Source organism: Eschrichtius robustus, chromosome 1 (assembly GCF_028021215.1).
Source record: "Eschrichtius robustus isolate mEscRob2 chromosome 1, mEscRob2.pri, whole genome shotgun sequence".
Taxonomy (NCBI): domain Eukaryota; kingdom Metazoa; phylum Chordata; class Mammalia; order Artiodactyla; family Eschrichtiidae; genus Eschrichtius; species Eschrichtius robustus.
This window is the reverse complement of record NC_090824.1, coordinates 74,978,494-74,998,742: the sequence shown is the minus strand read 5'-3', so window position 1 is coordinate 74,998,742 and position 20,249 is coordinate 74,978,494. Positions and strand designations below refer to the sequence as shown.

At 44.7% G+C, this 20,249-nt stretch overlaps 1 protein-coding gene and 1 gene segment (V, D, J or C); both read left to right on the top strand.

The window, feature by feature from the left end:
- LOC137767238 (T cell receptor delta constant-like) overlaps positions 1 to 6,617 on the top strand; it is a 58,915-nt gene extending 52,298 nt beyond the window's left edge. The window contains 4 exon segments of the C gene segment in view: positions 2,715 to 2,786; positions 5,190 to 5,468; positions 6,069 to 6,140; positions 6,505 to 6,617. Coding sequence covers positions 2,715 to 2,786; positions 5,190 to 5,468; positions 6,069 to 6,140; positions 6,505 to 6,617 — 536 coding nt within the window.
- The window catches only part of LOC137767243 (T cell receptor alpha chain MC.7.G5-like), a 277,753-nt gene that overhangs the window by 183,588 nt on the left and 73,916 nt on the right, over positions 1 to 20,249 (top strand). The window contains exon 4 of the mRNA XM_068547977.1: positions 11,708 to 11,718. Within this exon, the coding sequence (XP_068404078.1) occupies positions 11,708 to 11,718 (11 nt within the window). The remainder of the gene's footprint in view (positions 1 to 11,707; positions 11,719 to 20,249) is intronic.

The window sequence follows — 20,249 nt, the reverse complement described above, 5'->3', positions numbered from 1 at the left end:
TCAATGGCTCTTGGTCCAGCCATCGTGTCCTTCCACCTCTAACTGAGGCATAGTCCTTTCTGATTGACTTGAACCTTACAGTTATGTTTCTGCTGACAATAGCCATTTGACAGTTAATTCCTTTTTCCCTGTGAAAATGTGATCCTGAAGCAAGATCTAGGGGTAAGAGATGACAGGTTTGAGGAGATAATAGCAGTAAACGTAGGGACGTCCCTCAATGTCAACACTCAGAAGATAACACACATCAAAGAAGCTGCCAATGTGAAATGCTTAGATCTCAGAAACCCTTGCAAAGTTCTATGTCTCTAGCTAACCCACCTCCTTCCAAACAGATGCACTAGGCAGGGGAAAAATAGGGAGTAAGGTTTTTGGTCATGATGTCTGAAATGGTGGGCTGACAGCACAACTCACCTTTGGAAACGGGACTCAATTCATCGTGGAACCGAGTAAGTTATGCATTTTATTCAGTGTGTATATTCCCTTGGAGTTGTGGCATAGTCCTGAATAAATGCAACTTCTTGAGAAATTAGGAGGTTCTAAATGGGAAATCCATTGTTGTTACAAAGAGCCAGGGTAAAGCTGGAGGACAAATTCACTAGGTTTCTCTTAAGAAAATATTCTACGTATGCTTGGAAGCTCTGTTCTGAGGATTAGTATTGATAAGTCTTCTACAACTGCTTAAATAAAGCCCTTGGTCAGGCTTCTGGCCCTCTGGTCAGGGACTGGGACCAGGGAAAAGGCAAGTTCTAGATAAGGAGAATCTTTCCACTGTTAATGAGGAAAAAGAGTCACGGTCACAGTGTAGGAAGAGGGAGGGTTAGAAAGAAGAAAAACATTATTAAAGAAGGAGTTAGATCAAAATAGTCTTCTCTGCCTCAGACGATAAAAGCCAATCTGCCCTTGTCTCTCTTTTGCTGAGAACTTGCATTAAATCATCGTACCTGGCTCACACTAAATGTTCTCCAAGGTCCCATCCTCGTCTGGCTCTGCCGAGAACCATAATGTGCTCACCTCCCTTGTTAGCCCTGAATCTGAGGATTCTGTAAAGGTTCAGGAGCCTACATCCAAAGTAGAAACACAGCCCCCAACTTCAAGACAATAGCGAAGTAGTGGTGCTTTCCTAGAGATATTGTCCCCTGGCAGTCTGTTCCAGTGTTTGGAAATCCAGGGGTCATATTCAGGTAGTCTGGGTAGCTGCCAACAATCAGTCACCGGGACCAGTCCAGAGAACAACAGTCTTTCAGATGCTTTCCAAAATGCCAAAACCAATGGGGCATTGGTTAGATTCTGATTTTGTTTATTTCAGAGGAAATAAAAAGTGGGGAAATATACATGAATGTGGGGAGGCGATCTGACAGTCCTGAAAGGGACTGGTAATGTCAACGGGGTCTCTGCCTCTCAGAGGGTAATATAAACTTACAGGCATACTTGATTGCCTCTTGCTTCCAGGGAAATAGTGGAATTTGGTGAGTTTTCTTATCTTTGAAGGGAGAGAGACTAGAGCAATGAAAAGAAGGAAAGAAACAGAATCATGTTGTAACTGATTGCAGTCTGATTGATGTTGGGCAAATTGCATCTGAGCAAAAAGTGTTGTGTTTCATTTTCCCTTTAAATAATTTCCACTTGAGATTCATAGTTATCTGCAGTGCTAGAATCAAATCTCTGAGGCTGTGCCTTTGGGAGTCTTCAGAGATGAAACTGATGCTTAGCCCCTCTGTCGAGATGCTGACCTGAGCTCTCCAATTGCTTCTCTGGTTTTCTCTTCCTGCAGTGATCGAGTGTAATATGATCATATGAAGCTCAGGTAGGGGGACTGAGAATTTCAAATCAAACCCCCAATCCTTAAAGTTTTGACAAGCTATAATGGCCCTATACAACCATCCTTCCCTTTGCCTAACTCTAGCCCTAGACTCTTGATATTTTGGTGATAAGACAGAGTAATCATCCTTAAGTTCTATTTCACATGATTACTCTGTCCTCCTGAGGCTTGTATCTGGATCCAGACTCAAGAGAAATTATAAAACAAAAATAAACAATCCAAAGCAAGCGCTGGCTTCTCTGACCTGTATCCATGACACATAGCACCACTGGGATCCCCTGTCAGCTACCAATTTCTTGTTCAACCCTCAGGTCCTTAGAAAGCCTTTCCATGGACTCAGGGAATTAGAAAGTAGGTTTGTTGTTATTGTGAGACTCAGTCTGAGTGATGGGGAAGAAGTTAGGTTTCTAATCAAAAAGGTGGATTGTGACCCAAGAGAAGGGAACCAGAATATGAGAACAAGATCTGTGTCTAAATCCTCCTCAGCCTAACATTCATTACAAGAAATGTCAATATTCAGTGCCCCATCCCTACTCCCAAGCTAATGTGTTCTTCTTGGAGAGCCCTCCCAATAAACGGAGTGTTAAATTTTCCATCCTGAAGGCAGCTATTGGTCACCTGTCACCCTCTTCTCTTGCTCTGTCTCAGCCCTGTCCCCTGTCCCAGTGCTTCTTGGCTGGGGGTTTCAAGCTCACCTCCTTACCCAGCAGTTAAACTATTATTAGCTTCAAAGGGAACTGAGACTCTATGAGTTCAACCCCTGATCTAATCAAGGGCAGCTTTGTAGCTCTCTGAGTGGTGGGGTCTCGAGGCTGGGACCCAGGCTGGGGAGGCAGGATACAGATGTTCTAGCCCAGGCCCCAGGGCCAGCCCCAGGCTGGTTACCTGTGAGGCAGCGTCGCAATGTGCTCCTGGGACACCCGACAGATGTTTTTTGGAGCTGGCACCAAACTCTTCGTGGAGCCCCGTGAGTTGATTTTTTTTTCCATACATTTCTAGGGAGAAATTGACTCCTGGGACTAGGGTTGCCAGCCAGTTTGCATTACGTGAAAAAGTATAACTAGGAGATGGAGTAGTACAGATGGAGTGGGCCACAGTAAAGACACTAGGCTGAGTAGCTGAAGTAGCTCTGTAACTAGTTTTACTTAAAAAAAAAAAAAAAACTTATTTCTGAAATCTTCAGAGCAGCCCAGAAAGCACAAAGAAATCTAGAAGAATTATACTAATAGTTGGAGCATCAGGTGCCAGAGGGGCAGAGGCCCAAATTCTCCAAGGTGGTTCCTTCATCCTTAGGCATCCCTTTAGCTAAGCTGACTAGTGTGAATGCCTTGTTGCCACCTGTAAAATGTCCTGCATCTGGAAGATTTAGGAGAGAGATGGTCACCCTGGTCAGAGTAATCAAGTAGAGCAAACTTACCTGATTTGTGTTCAAGTCAAATCCCATGTTGGCAGAGATCTTTGAAACTGTGAGTGACATTTGTTATCCATGTTGCGATGCTTAGGGAACCAGTAAGACACTCTATGAGAATCTAGAACATAGATGACTTCTAAGTTTATAAATTAAGAAAAACTGTTCAGGAAAGGTATACACTTCTTTTTGTATTGTTTACCAGCACATAACCTTAGCATTAGATGGGTACTCATAAAAAGAGAAAGTCTGAAAATAAAATAACAATTGCCCAAACAAATAGCACTTTGCAATACATGCTGAAATGTAATTACATTTGTGGACCAAGGAGAAAGCCTGGAAATTCTCAAAAGATAAGCGATTACATCTTTAAATTTTAGACTACAATGTAGTGCAAATTTTATACAACTTCAAACTTTGGTTTAGGTCTAATATAAAATAGACTAGGTTACATATGGCAACTATATTGTATGCATCCCATTTTTTAAAAAAGGTTCAATTCAGTCAGATAGCCTTTTCTTTGGTTACCATGATACCAAAGAATGGGTTAAACACTTTACTTTCAAACAATTGTTTTGAACGGATAGACATTAATTGAGAAAGAGTTCTGAGAAAAATATTTTACCAAACCAATGCATTATGCTCTATCTGAAATGCTGAGTAACAGATTCAGAGCTCAATATCTTAGTGTATGACCTTCTTCAGACATCTGTCTTGTTTGTTATATCACATTATTCAAATTATTCAAGCCAGGTCTCTCCAGCCCAAAGTGATCATTAGCAACTGCCTTTGAAATTAGGTTTTTAAATCCCAAGCAAGGCTTAATTATCCAACTAAATCAGACTGCGACTGGGTCACACTCTTAAGTAATGAAGGAGATAGGGTTATTTTGGTTTTGCTTTTTAATGGACTAGTTTCCTTTCTCTATAACTTATTTTCAAGATCCCTTGAAAATCAACTGGAATCCATCTCACCAAAGTCAGTATCATAAGCGAGAAACGCCACAGTTCTGGAGGGAGGTGACTGAGCAGAACGTGTGGTTTCCAAGCCGTTACTGCTGGGGTTATCAGTGTCTGTTATCAGTGGCTTCAGCTATGCTGTGAAACAAAACAATGAAGGTTTTCTCCTTCCACGTTCCAGGAGAGCCCTTCAAAAAAACCCCAACCCCCCTCTGGTTTTAAGGAAAGAAAAAATGCATATACAGAGTAGCAGATAGATGATTGTCCAAGATGAGGCATGAAAGGAGAGAAGGGCAGGAGGAGACCCAATTACTGTTAAACAGTGTTCCACAGCTCCACTTAGAACAAAACAAGAAGAAATGGGCTTAAACTGGCTTTATGATCCTAAGGACTTCTGAGAATGATAGCTGTAATTCTCTGATTAAAGACTCAAAAGAAACTGTAGGGTGGTCCCTTACAAAAGAATAAGAATTCACCTGAAGGCAGAGAGATGGACCACTTAACTTTAGCAGATCCCTTCCAGTCCAAAAAATGGGGATGACACCCTGAAGTGACACAAACACCTCTATCCGCAGAGTGTTGGAACCAGTTATATAGTCCTTCTCAGACCTTGCCCTCATCTCATTCCAAGGGCTCATGCATTTAAAATAAACCAACTGATTCAGAGAGATTTTCAGCCTAACTGGATTGTCCAGAGGACTGTTTAATAAAACATAAATATTTGAAACTCAAAAGACCCAGACACTTCTTTGTATTTGTCATTTTCTATCTCTGCTCCCAGCCATATCTCTTAGCAGCTCCTAACTAGCAGTCAAACTGCTGTCTTTCATGTCTACTTCTCTTGGCCATCCTTTCATAGAGGTGCTAACAAGCTTAGGTCACTAACAGGATGCAGGAAAGTCTGGATTGTAGTGTTTGGCCCCAGAGGAATTGAGGAAAACATCATGGTTTAACTCCCACACATGGATAATCATCTCACAAAATAAATTGATTATATTTGCAGAAATTCAGGCCGTTGCCAACCCATCTGTTTTTGTCATGAAAAACGGGACAAATGTCGCTTGTCTGGTGAAGGAGTTCTACCCCAAAGACGTAACTATAAGTCTGGAATCATCCAAGATAATAAGAGAATATGACCCTGCTATAGTCATCTCTCCCGGTGGGAGGTACAGTGCCGTCAAGCTTGGTCAGTATGGAGATCCAGATTCAGTGACATGTTCAGTTCAACATAACAAACAAACCTGGCGCTCTACTGACTTCGAACCAAAGAAAAATACTTCAGGTAGGTTCTATCTGGCCTCAAGGGGCTGCGATTGTGGGGAAGAAAAGTCAAGGGAAAGAGAAGTTAGAGATGTAAACTCGACAGATCTCTCAATATGGCGTCATGCTGGAAACAAGACTTAGGCTCAGACTCAAGACTTAGGCTAATTCCCATCATTGACTAGGAATTAAACTCTCTGCATCTCCGCACTGGAAACTAAGATAAAGCCCATCTTATTTCATCCCCATCTCTCCTCTTCACCAACCCCTGTCTCCTTCATACTAAAGACTCTAGGGTTGAAAATTCATGTGAGGTCTAATCTAGTGTGAATGCCATAACAAAGGGCAGCCCGGCTTATCATGGTGTTAATTATTCTAGTTGTTCTTACAAATTAGAGGCATACCTGGATGTGGGCCTCATGGTACAATGGAAAAAAGTCTCAGGACAGGAAGTATGTTGACTGTGCAAATAGCTATAGGACCTTAACCAAGTCACTTCTCTGGTCCTTAGTTTACTTACTTAAAGTCTACGTAAGTAAAACCTGAAATCCAGTTTTAAAACCTGAAATACTTTGAGCCTCTCGGTTATCATTATAACCCTGACCACTGCTGTTTGTTCCAGAAAATTCAAAACCAAAGGAAACTGAAAACATCAAGCAAACTCAAACTCCAGAGACCTGCTATGAGCCCCAAGGTTAGTTGAAACCAAAGGGCCAACTTCACAATTGAGGTTAAAGCAAATTCTGTCATTGTCAGATGGGACCCAAAATCATTCTATTTCAAAAGAAAACAAAAATCATACCTGAGCCCAGCTGACTCCCTCTGACTCTCTAAGCAGAGTTTGCCTGGCTGCAAGCATGTGTTTTTCCAAAGCTTGCCTTGCTGGATGTGAATAGCAGCCTTAGTTCTCTGAAGGCTGTCTGGCACCAAGCTGGGCTTCAGACCAGGAAGAATGATGGTGATTCAGGGCAGGCTGGTTTCGGTGCTGTGGGTCCAATTTCTGAAAGGAAATTTAGTCTCTTGCTGAAGCCACCATCTTCATTCTCATTCAATTGCAGTTCAAGCCGAGAAGGTGAACATGATGTCCCTTGCAGTGCTGGGGCTCCGAATGCTGTTTGCCAAGAGTGTTGCCATCAATTTTCTCTTGACTGCCAAGTTATTTTTCTTTTAAGGTAAGAACTAGCTGCTTCTTATTCCTACCTCCACCCAAACTATGTTGCACATGGAGGAAAGGAGTTTAGGAATGGTAAGAAGCATTGAGAAAGGAAAAACACATAGAGACATATTATGATTTCCTAAGGTGGACCTTTTCAGATACTCAGCATAACACCCCATTCCTGTTAGCCTTTTATTTCAAGCCAGACTCAAAATCCATGTAATATAATATCATACCAGCCGATAATCCTCACCTCCAACTCAGGAGCTAAAAAAATTGGACCTAAACAGGAGAAATCTTTTTCTTTACTGCTAATTTTGTTTATATGGCTGAGGGACCATGGGCTTTTTGCAAAGCCATCAGTAAAGCTTCACTTGAAGAACGTTCAGGGGGAGCAGAACCTATCTTTGCCCAGACAAAGGGGATGTCAGCTCTCGATCGTTAATCATAGGACTCGATGTGTAGACCAGCCTATCTCTGGGATGAACCTATGCTCCTATCCTTAGTGAACAGCTCACAACTAGCCACTCGGGATGCATGCAAAGTTGAGGATGAGATGTGAATTATTTGCCTGTTACTTGCATTCCCTCTTCTGGTTATCCTAGACATGAAATTTGACCCGGGGCTTAGGTTTGCCTATGTCACTAACTCACTTTGTTACCTAGGCCAGGTTGCTGCACCTCTCTGGGCCTGGGTTATCACATCTGTAAAACAAAGGAGTGGAGAATATCTAAAGGAGAGCAGATGGGTTTTATGAGCTGTGCCAACATTGATAAACTGATAGTGACTAGCTGAACTATCACCATGTGTAGAAGGGAAATGTGCCAGGATAGATTAGTGATGTCTGCAATGGTACAACCACAGCAAGTACTGGCCATCCCCAGACTGCATGACTGCTGTGATTCCTTCCAGCACTGACAGTCTATGATTCTATAACTCTGACAATTTTCCTTCACTTGCAGGCTGACTGGCATGAGAAGGCTACACGCCCTGAAAGAAACCAAAAGCCTACAGAGGTGCTATCTCCTAGGCTTTCAACTTCCTGGTGGTTTAAGTTGACCCGTCCCAGCCTTGCTTAAATGGCTGTTACCCAAACCAGTTTTCCTTTAAAGGCAACAAACCCAGCTTATCCTTCAGCCTGATGAAAGACAGAAGTCCTGGGGAGTGGGGGCTTATGGTCCCAACTGTTTTACATGCTGCTTTATAAAAGGATACAGAGATATGAAGGTATATAGGACACATTTTTTTTCCTACAACTGACACACTTTGAAAATGGTGTTTTGTTCCTTTGACTTTCTTTGCCTCCAGAAGTAGAAAGTGGGAGCCATCGGGTTCCTAGCTCCATTCTCCAAGAGGAAAATAGATCCTGGGCTTCTACCTAAACATAAAAGGCTCTGCTCAACCCAGCACTAGGTTTGCCCCAAACTAGCGTTCTCATCCACAAAGGCATTTTCTGCTTTTCCTAGTATTTGACAAACAAAACTACATTTGACTCCCTAACACTCTCTGCCCAGGCAATGGGGTTTCTCAAATCTCATCTAAATACTCTCAGAGTTATTAGCAGAGATCAGAGTAAAATGCAGAGGAAATGTGTTTCTCTCTATTAATTGATTTAACGAACGTGAATTACTCCAAGTTCTAGGCACTGTACTGAGGGTGCAAAAATAAGTAAGACGTGGGTCTTGCTTTCAAGCAACTCATTGTGCAAGTGTTCTGGGAAGGAGGGACAGGAATGAGACCCCAAGATTTCCCCTGTAAGAGCAGTGTCTTCATGCCCCCCTGCCTGCCCATTTGTGCCCAGGAAGTTTGAAGGCATTGGACCTTTGGTATTGATGGTTTTCTGCCATTCTTCTTTGTCTCTGTTGCATGTATTAGAGTGCATTGTGTGTGCCTTGCTTCTGGATTTCCTCATTGCGGACCATCGCGGGGGTAAGGGGAGCTGTGAATTCACTGGTAGTCAGACAAAAACCAAACTGAGTTTATAGGTCACACCGCAGCTTCCTGGGCCCCCAGCCTGCAGGCTCCTGCCTCGGGGACCCACCCCTGGGTTTCCTGCTACTCCAACAACAGCAGTGGCCCTGGTGTGGCCTCTGAGCTCTGCTCCTCCCACCTCAGCAAGGCCAGCTTTTTCCGGGTGCACGAACCCAGGTAGCAAAGGTCTAGCAACCGAGCGCTGTGGGTTCCTCAGCACCTATGTGGGCTGTCAGGTGGGGGCTCATGAGGTTACAAGTGAAAGAGCAACGTTCATCCACAACTCCCCACCTTTGCCATCTGCAGACTCCCATGTCACGTCCTCACAACCCAAACCAAAGAAAGGAGGCAGTGGCATTCTGAGTCAATGAGTTTAGGACAATCTAGATGGATAAGCCAGGTCCATCCAGGGGAAAACTATTAAAAGATTCCACACATCTTCACCTCATGTGCATCAAGAATGCCTGTTTCCAAAACATTCCCATCTGTTACCCTGGGCCATTCTTAGAATGTTTCTCTGAAGTTGCTAAGAACAAAACAACACATCCTCATTTTTCAGATGGAAAAAAATATGTCCCCCAGAAAAGGTATGTACCCTGTTCAAAGTCATTCAGAGAGGCAGCGATATTTCTGGGAGCAGAACAAAGTTATCAGGAATGCCAGCCCCGAGTTCCTTCTACAAGAGCACAGCACATCCCTGAGACAGGGAAGAGGGCTTGTTTTGAAGTTCAGCTAGGCTGAACTTCAGGATAGCCCTGTACATAGCATATGAATGAGCCACCCTCTGGCCTACTTTGATCATCAGCGAAAGGCATCCTAGTATTTTATAGGACCATGAATTTCTTCCACGAAAAGGATGCTCCTGAAAAGATTTAAGGCAGGAGCCAGAGGGGATTGCGGCTGCCTTCTGGTGTGGAGACCATGCTATCGTGGATTATAGTCTTCCAGAGCTTTCACGTGTAGAATCTCATGTGACCCCGAAGGAGTCTCCAGGAGATTAGTACACACGCTCAGTAGGTGGCAGAACAAAAGCCCCGGAGGCTGAGTCATTTGGCCTGATCCTTTGGCTCCCTCACGCATGTCTTTTCCATCCCTCTCTATAGCGACTGCTCTCCACCTGCCTGTGTTGAAGCCCAGATATACTGCTGCCCAAGCCACCTCCTGATACAGCCTCCTAGGGTGCAGCTGCGAGGGAGCCCCCAGAAGTGCAGCCCCACACCCCTGGCTCTGTCATTAACCAGATCAGCGACCTTCCAAATGTCCCTCACTTCTCTGGGCTTCAGTGCTTTTCCTATAAAATAACGTCTAAGGCTTCTACTATTTCTAAGATTGCATCTAATAACTCTAATAGTTGTTTTAAGGAAGAGACACCCATAGAAGTAGAGGAAGGAGGGATGGATTCCCAGGGCCGAGGGTATATCTATTTTTGACATCACATTGTTGGTTTCCCCTGGAGGTAATTCTCTCCCCTGGGGATACCACTGAGCTCCAAACTCAGGGACTTTGAAGCTGGGATTCTGGTTTTCACAGACAGCTCTCTGGGAATATCTCAGTGCTCTTCAGTGAAAGAAAAATGTTCTCCAAACACAGTAAGTAAAATGGAGGTGCCAAAGAGAATCCAGGAGAAATAAGGTGGCTGCACTAGAAGATGCAAATGAAAGGTAAACCAGGGAAATTTTTTAAAGTAAGTAACTTTGTGTCCAATTTGAGTCTTAAAAGGAAACAGGCCAATTCACAGCAATGGATGAATGATGGAGACCAAAATAAAGACACTTCCAAAAGGCTCTCCTTAAGTTGGCCCTTCACCAGCCCCGTCCTGGTACGCTCCCGGCGCATGCAGCACATCCTTGTCAAGCCCTGCTCTGTATCAGGCACGACCTGGGCACCGGAGTCTCTCAGACGTGCAGTCTCCCTTCCCCACCGTGGGCACTCGGACAGGCAGGGCCCTCTGTGTCAGAAGTGGGGAGATGTCTGCTCCATTGGAAGCCAGGGTGCTCCCCTGGATGTGACCAGGCCTTTTCTTATTTGGCAGACACGTTAGGGTACCTCTAAAGGCCAGACTGGACCACAGAATGACAGGGAAGAAGGATGCTGTGTCCAAGGACATGAGCTGTCCGGAGAGGCAGCTCTGCCAGGCTGTGCCCAGGGGTTTGTGTGCAGACTTCCTGGACACCTGCAACACTGTGGGAACGCAAGGCACAGTAGTAAGTGGCACTGTCTTCAGTCCTCACTGAGGAGATCACCAAGTGGAAGGTTTTGTGGGTCAGGCTGTACTGCACGGAAAATCTACCCCGAGCAAAATCCGCATCATAGGATGTAGTGTTATCCCTGTACAGGACAAACTGGAAGGAACGATCTGGTCTTATTTGGTACCAGTATAAGTCTGGATCTGAGTGTGCGGTTTGGAAAATGCATTGCAGTGTCACCTCACTGCCACTCGCCACTGTCTGCTCCTGGGAAATCTGGGTCACTTGGTTACACAGCACGTCCTTGTCTGTGAAGAGAATAAAAGAAGAAAACAGTGAAGTCTTACACTCCGCAGGCACTGGGTCCAGCACAGGCCCATCCGAAGGGAACTCAATGGGCAGAGGCAGGGGAAAGACACAGAGATGAAAATTAAAGGCAGAAAATAACTGGAAAATCCAGTGTGAATGAGAAAGAGCCCAAGCCTTGGAAAGTAAGAAAAAGGGAAACGGGCGATAGAACGAGCAGGACATGACAATGAGTGTACTTACAGAAAAACAAAAGGCTGAAGCCCACAAGAAGAATCATCTTCTTTTCATATCAGGGAGGAGGATATAGAAGAAAACTGGGCTCCTTAAATCTCTGAGACCGTCTCAGTGCTTCTGAAGGGAAAGAGATGGGAGGGAAGTGAGGGGAGCAGGGCAGCCCTGACGGTCACGTGACTGAATTAGCTGTAACTCTCTGGGGCGCGTGCTTCTAACCCAGGAAAAGTTGTTGTTATTGTTTTTGTGGTCCTCAATCCATCCTGAACTAATCCTTTTGTAAAACACAATGAAAATGAATTAGTTTTTAAAAAAGAAAGAGAGACTGCAAGTCCAATGATTACGTACTTCGGTATCAAATTGCCCTAAAAGTGGCTTATCCTCCATTTCCGCATCCTCCGGTCACAGACCAGGTACCAGTCCAGGATCGCACTTTGAGTTGCACGGTCACACAGCACTAGCACAGCTGCACACACCTGAAGTACTCTATATGTGGAATAAATGAATGAGGACCTTAACCTAGCCTTACATATTTGTGTAAAAAGAAAAAGGAGAGGGCTGGATGAGGTCATTTCTAAAATCTGCCCTAGCCCTGAATTCTAGAACTCTCTTATTTTTGTTGTTGTTGTTATGTTTTTTTGTATTTTTTATTTTTATACAATTTTTAAATGCTGCACTCCACTGACAGTTATTGCAAAATATTGAACTCTTCTATTTCTCATGCTTGAGGGAGTGCTGTGGTCCTGAGAGCGCTCCCTGCACTTCCCACAGCTTGATTTCCATCTCTCCCTCTGCAGCACACACTTGGCTGCAGCTGGAAACTTCTCCCCCCGGAAGTAGACCTTCCCGGTGGGTGAACTGCCATGAGCGGGTTACAGGCTCGCTGAGACAGTGCTCACAGTGGACACTGGGACCTGGGGTGGTTGAAGCCCCAGAGGCCAGCCCCTCCCGGCCACATTTCAATACAAATATTGTCTTCTGGGTAAGCCAAGACATGACAACTGCTGGGAAGCACTGCCCTAAAAAATAGAAGATCGGGCTTCCCTGGTGGCGCAGTGGTTGAGAATCTGCCTGCCAATGCAGGGGACACGGGTTCGAGCCCTGGTCTGGGAAGATCCCACATGCCGCGGAGCAGCTGGGCCCGTGAGCCACAATTACTGAGCTTGCGCGTCTGGAGCCTGTGCTCCGAAACAAGAGAGGCCGCGATAGTGAGAGGCCCGCCCACCACGATGAAGAGTGGTCCCCGCTTGCCACAACTCGAGAAAGCCCTCACACAGAAACGAAGACCCAACACAGCCATAAATAAATAAATAAATAAATAAATAAATAAAATTTTTTTAAAAAAATAGAAGACCAACTTGCTCCCCCAAACCTAGGAGTGTTTCTAGGAGTACTTCCGGAGTTCCTTTGTTTCCCTGGTCCCCCACCTCCAATTCATCAGGAAGGCCTGTCAGTTGCACCATGAAGTGTGTCTCCAGTGCATCCACTTCTCTCCACTGCCACTCCCACCGCCTCCCACCAACACCACCATCTCTTGTCATGGCCACGGCAATAACGCCCCTTGTCAGGTCCCCTTGCTTCTGCTCTGGCCCCTGGACCATCTCCTCTGCAGGTCTTTATAAAATGTAAATCTGATGATGCCAGCAGGGCCTCCCTTCCTGCGCCTGTGACCCACTGCACATGGTGGGATCTCTGCCCTCTGTGCAGTCTCCCTGCACGTCCTCTCCTGCCTCTGTCACTCTGCTTCAGCAGCTGTGGCCTTCCTTCTGCTCCTCTACCTGTCTCCCTCTTCTAGGTCCCTGAAACTCTGCTTCCAGGTTTCCACAAATCTCAGCTCAAAGAGGCTTTCCCTGGCAAGTAAATTAGTCACTCACCTGGGTACCCAGAGTCACCCTCGATTTCACCTCTTATTTTCCCTCACATCACTATTTGTCATCATCAGGTTTCTACACGTTTATTATTTGTCTTTCCCTTCTCACCCCATATATGCATACACATACACCATCACGTAAGCTCCATGAAGGCAGGGCCTTGTTTATCTTTTCACTGATCTGTCCCAGCCCCTAGGACTGTGTCTGCCACATAATTGACAATCAACAAATATTTGTGAACAAGGGAATATAACTTTGTCCACTTAAAAACTCACCAATGGCATGGATAAGTTTGCCGAATTTTTTTTTAATTTTTTTTGTTGAAGTATAGTTGATTTACAGTGTGTGTTAGTTTCTGGTGTGCAATATAGTGATTCAGTTTTTTATAAATATATATATTCTTTTCCATTATGCATTATTACAGTGTACTGAATATAGTTCCCTGTGCTATACAGTAGGACCTTGTTGTTTATCTATTTTATATATAGTAGTTTGTATCTGCTAACTCCAACTCCTAATTTATCCCTCCCCCAACCCCTTTCCCCTTTGGTAACCATAAATTTGTTTTTTATGTCTGTGAATCTGTTTCTGTTTCATAAATAAGTTTATTTTTGTCATTTTTTAGATTCCACATTTAAGTGATATCACATGATATTTGTCTTTTTCTGACTTACTTCACTTAGTATGATAATCTCTAGGTCTATCCATGTTGCTGCAAATGGCATTATTTCATTCTTTTTTATGATTGAGTAGTATTCCATTTTATATATATATATATATATATTTAGGTTGCTTCCATGTCTTGCCTATTGTAAATAGTAAGGTTGCCAGATTTAGCGAATAAAAATACAGGACACCCAGTTAAGTTTGCATTTCAAATGAAAAACAAAAAAACTTTTTAGTAATCATTGGGACTTGCCACATTTGGGATATATTTACTCTAAAAAGGTATTCGTTGTTTATCTGAAATTCAAATTTCACTGGACATTTTGCATTTTTTCCGGCAGCCCTTGTCGTGAAGATTAGCAAAAGTGCACACCAGGAAGTCTGCAGCCCCAGCGTGAGCAGCCCCAGGCCCCCCGCTGTGGAAGAGGCAGGGTCAGCAATGGGGCTGCTCTGTCTGATCAGCTGCTGCCAGGCCTGCACTGCCCCCTGCAGGCAGGTGTCCCCTCTCAAAGGCACCAGCCCCTCTGCTGGGGAGAAGGCCACTTCAGAACTTCCCGCTCTCAGACGTTCACAGGCTCTAGCAGCCCCCAGTCAGTCTCTGGGAGTCTGTCCCTGTTCTAAAGGTGTTGCCAGGCATGGTATTCATGAGAGCTGAGTGTCCCCTTCCTGATCCAGGCAGTATAACAGTTAACCATTAAACTGCTGCTCCTCTTCTGATGGCCCAACCTCAGTTACATCTGCCCATACCCGAGAACAGAGCAAAGGGCTTCAAAACCCTCACTCAGAGGGACAAGCCCTCTCCCTAATCCTTCACATGGAGACCTCCTTGGGTGGCACATCATGAAACTCCCCACCATGGTGTCCTTCCAACGTTCCTTGAAAGGCATCCCTTCAGGAAGGGCACTTCTCAGAACAGCAGTGCAGTGTCATGGTTAAGGAGTGGGGTTCCGGATCCAGACTGCTTGGGTTCCTATCAGCTCCAGCATGTACTTGTGTGACCCCGAACACGACCTAACCCCTCCAAGCCTCACTTTCTCCATCTGTAAAATGAAGTTGATAAGAATAATACCTTTTTCACAGGACTGTTGGATAATTAAATGAAATAACACATGCAATACACCCAGCAAGTGATCTAAGAATGCTAGGCATTGCTGTTGCTATTGTCATTTTTATGAAATAGACTGATGAATAAATTTCCTGAGAGCTTGAGTCTCATCAAAGACGTTCAGAAATAAGATGCTGAGTAAATCTAAAAAATAAAGTTGTGAAATCTGGCAAAAAAAAACAAAACAAAACATGTTGTACCAATCGATGGCAAAAAAAAAAGTGACTCACATCTTTCATTTGCTGTCATTGCTGTAAGCGTGTCATAGAGCTCTGCACTCCCCCAAGACCTGAGCCAGCTGCACTCATCCCACACCCCTAAGAGCACTGGGAACATGGGAAATGAGCCTGCTAGCCCACTGTCCTATGTCTTCCAAAGGTTTCAACAGGCTTGTTCATGGGAGACCACAATGTACAAGAGAGTGACCGCCAAAGTTTAGGGCTAAGAGAGACTCAAGATTTAATGACCTATTACAGACGTATTGTCCTTGAACTTCCCTACCCCATCTCCCTTAAACCTATCTGAGCAGTTCCCGCAGTCAGTGAGCGCCCTGGACTGACTTTCATTAGCCCGAAACCACCACTCAGCAGAGGCCTTCAGACCTGGCGGGGTCCCAGGGATTTGGTAAACAAGCCACTCTTGTCCCAGGCTTGGACCTTGATCACTACTATCACTCAAAAAAAGGGACTTTTGGGCTTCCCTGGTGGTGCAGAGGTTAAGAATCTGCCTACCAATGCAGGGGACACGGGTTCGAGCCCTGGTCCGGAAAGATCCCACATGCCGTGGAGCAATTAAGCCCGTGCGCCACAACTACTGAGCCCGTGTGCCACAACTACTGAAGCCCACGCGCCTAGACCCTGTGCTCTGCAACAAGAGAAGCCACTGCAATGAGAAGCCCGCGCACCGCAACAAAGAGTAGCCCCCGCTCGACGCAATTAGAGAAAGCCCGCGTGTGGCAACGAAGACCCAACGCAGCCAAAAATAAATAAATAAATAATTTTTTTAAAAAAACGGACTTCTCTCCCAGTTTCTTCTGAGGTGGGCAGCTTTGTTTCTGACCTTACAGCGCCCTCTGCTGTTCTAATTAGCCCATCTCCATAAATGGGTCATACTAGAGGTTGGCAGAAAATAGGTCAGGGGAGGAAAATATTCTTTGTTCGGAACTTAAGTCAAAGTTGCTGCTTCTGTCCCCCGATCCCCTTTCAAGCCTGACACTGGCAGGTGCTGCTCTGTTGGCCCAAAGGACCCATCCTCCCCAGTCACTCAGAGCACTGTCTTCGAGGACATGAGATAGCACCCCACAAGGGTTGATGGGCATTTCCCTGTCAAGCAAAAGCCTACTGCAACGGTGAAGGACACAGGGAAATATCTTTGGATGGATATGGACAAACATATCTCTTTTTTATGAAAGAATAGAAATGTGATTAAAAGGAGAAGCTTAGAAACATCTGAATGTGTGACAACGGGAGTGAGTCGTCTAGAGAAAGGGTTTCTGCATCACTTTCTTCCTGTGCCACATTCTGTTCCAGGAGCCCCGGGACAGACCTGGGTCGGTGGGTAAGAAGAAGCATGCCAGGGAGGGACCAAGGTCCAGTAGATGTCTTCCACCCCCAGGACCTCTGTTTGGGGGAAAAATCTTGCTGAAGGCTCTTTAGGCAAGAGTAAGCACGAAGAACGCTACCTCGGTTTGTTTCCCAAAGCCTGCGTTTGAAAGCAAGCTGTGAGGACAAAGAGATACTCCATGGTTTTACTGTTGCCACCTCTGGAGCAGCCTATGGAAGGAACAGTCTTGGTCCAGCCAGGTCAGTGATACCTTTCATGATGGGGCTGTGTGGGACCTGGCCTGACCCTTGCCAACCAGATTTCTCAAGCCATCGGCAGGATCTTCTCTCCAATTATTCCCCAGGCACGAGGGCAAACAGGTTATATCTCAGTTACCAAGGGCTAGCAGTTGGTAGTAGCTATCTGGAGCACAGTTTTAAGAAGGATTGTGAACTATACGTAAAATAGGTAAACAACAAGGATTTACTGTATAGCAGAGGGAAATATATTCAAAATCTTGTAATAACCTATAATGAAAAAATCAGAAATATATTTATATATAGAACTGAATCACTTTGCTGTACACCTGAAACTAACACAATATTGTAAATCAACTATACTTCAATTAAGAAAAAGAACTGAGGCCACATCTAGACTCAGAGGAGAGGAGTGATGTGTCTATTAGCAATATCTGCCCCAGAAGCAGGAGCAGGAGGTAACACCACACCACTCTGTGTGTGCCAAGACCCCTGCTCTAGAGGTCAGTCCTGTAATGAGTCCCGCAGAGAAAGACTAATCAGAGCCAACTCTCTGTTGGGTTATCCTTTTGGTAAAGGACAAATTTCTAAATCTCTATCTTTCCCTTGGCTTCCCTGAGACCTCACGGGCCATTTGCCCCACTATCAATTGCTGTGGCCTGCAGCCTAAGAAATAAAATTTTTTAAATGAATTAAGATGTTCTATACTGCTCTTTAAAATTTTACACCCTGCGCCGAAACCAAGTATCTCCCTTGTGTGGCTTATTCACTGTTTAACAGAGATAATCATACCTGGGCTGGCCAGGAGAGGCACTAAGGATGGAGACTACCCAGGGAAGATCCCTGTTCTCCTGAGACACAGGAAGGAAGAAGGCAGGATTGGGACTTAGGTGTTCTGAGTTCTAGACTCCGCTCTGCCTCTATCTACTGGCATGGGCTTGAGCAACATTACCCCTCAGGGCCTGGGCTTCTTCATCCTTAAACTGAGGACATTGGCTCCGGCAGCTGCTAAGTTCCCTTCCAGGTCTTGCATTCTAGGATGCTAATGTATGAAGCTGCAGATCTATCCTGAGAGAGTTATGGGTTTATATTCCCCTCTGCATGTTGCTTGAACTCCTCATTGCCCAGCAAGGGGAAAAAGCAAAGCACACTTCTTCACTGGGACGTAGCATCATTTCTTGATGAAATATGTGTGACTCATCAGAGCCTGGAGGTTCGTGCCCAGATGCCAACTTGGAATCCAGTTATTATTGCATCTGGGAGAGAGAAAGTGCTGAAAACAGCCTTTGGGGAGAAAAACAAAACAGAACAAAACAAAAAAAACATTAATTTGGCAAAAAAAAAAAAAAAAGAAGTCTCTGCAGAGTGTGCAGAGTGTGATAACATTTCGATATCTTATTTATCATCTTCATCCCTGAAATCTACTCTGCCCCCTCCTACCTCTGCCCTGACAGAGGGAAGGAGGGCAGACCTTTCCCAGGAAAGATAGGGCACCTGTGGCAGACAGAGAGCTGCCTCCGACTAGTGAGGAAGGAGAACAAAGTTGATGCCCCATCCCTTTCAACCATGCTGTCGCTTCTGTTGTTTGTAAAAGTGTTCACGCCTGTGGGAATTGGGTTAATAGGAAACTGACATTTGGAGCCAAGACTAGAGGAATCTTGAAACTCAGTAAGTAATATCCGGCAGAATTAATTTTTTTTCATCTGAAAATTGTCAGAGAGATATTCAAGGGTTCTTTAAGGAATAGGAACAAAAGATTCATGTTTACTACAGTTCAGTTCAATTTAACAAATATTTATTAAGGGCCCACAGTCATTCCCAGGGATCATCTGGGCCAGCTTCTGAGGAGATGGTATCATTGCCCTAAGGCAGGAGGGGTTTTGTCAACGGATGAACAACGACAGCAGATTTACCTTTGAGACCCAGACACAGTTAACTGTGGCCCTGAGTAAGTAGCTTAGCTTCAGGGGAGAAAGAAATGTACACAGCAGCATGGATAATCTAATACACAAGATAATCAAAAACGTTATTTTATGATTGGCTTTAGCACATATTTCATTATTTTGTAGGGCAGGTTTCTCTTCTTAACTGTAAGTTTTCTTGATCTATTAAGTCTGTGGGGGGAAAGCTTTTCAAGAATCAATCATACATTTCTGAAATTAGGCTCGCCGTCAACACAGGAAGAAGTGGTACTTTTTGTCTTTCCCGTAATGAAAAAGGGGGCCTGGCATCCCTCCTATACTTGATGCCCACGGGGGTCTCCTTTCCTTTTGTAGGTCAAAACTAATGATGAACCACCAGCCAGTTATGGTTTTTATAGATCTGTACAACAGGGTGGGCAATAAGAAATTGCCTGCGAGATATTCAGGATACAGGGGTCTCAGCTGCCCAGGAAGCCAGAAAAGAACTTTGGACACCGCCCCCCCCCCAACATGGTTGGTCCTGCTCTGCTCATGGCCTGAGTCCTGGGCTGCATTCGTAAGAGAAGGGCAACCCTAAGTGACCTTGCTCATGAAGCTGGCCCCCTACTGTGCCCCTAATCACACTAGAGACAGACTGCATCTGAGAAGGGGAAGTCACAGCCCAGCACTAAGAGGGACTTTTGGTAAAGGGCCCAGGCACTGTGTGAAGAGCACTGAGAAACCCACTTTTGGGAAGGGGACTCAGTTAATTGTAAGCCTGGGTGAGTACCTCCATTTCAGACGTAGTGTTAACAAAACCCCCTCACCATCTAACATCTAGCAACCAGAGAGCTGACACCCTTGGCTAGATGATTAATTCCCTTATCCGTTGGGAAAAGACTGTAAATATCAGATCACTTTTCCTGTGGGTAAGCAAGAGCCTGTAGTTTATGTAAAGGCTTCAGCTCCTGTGGGAAGGAAGGAAACAGGAAATTTACGTTCGGAACCGGGACTCAAGTGAGAGTGAAACTTAGTAAGTACTAGCTTTAAACCAAAGGTGTCAGTTTATTTGGTTTGGTTTTTGAATTATCTGGAAGCTCCAAAGAAAGAACACTTCCCCCTGAGGATTTGGTTCCAAAATTTTGACTTCAAACATCTAAAAAGATTTAATGTTAAGGCAGATAGCAGGTTTGGAAAACTTTATTTCCCTGTATAATAAGTAGAGACCTACTTTTCTATTCTCTGCTTATTTGTTTTATTTTGTTTAGGAAATGGGGAGGAAGACTAGACACCCTGAGGGAAAAAAATCCATTTGCTCAGCATTTTTGGATAGATTAGGTCCAGAGAATCAAATCAAAGACTAACAGCTCAGAAAGTCCTTAAAGACCACCAAACTCACTTCTTTAATTTTGCAAATGAGGACAGTGAAACTCAGAGAGGTTTGTGAACTTGCTCATGGTCTCACAGCTGAGCCTGGTCCAGGGCAAAGCCAAGACCGCTCATAGCTCTGGGCCAGGCCAGACCCAAGGGAAAGAAAACATCATGGTTCTTGACTAAGCAACTTCATTTGAACCCCAAACATTCTTTATCCAAGACTTAGCGAGCTCA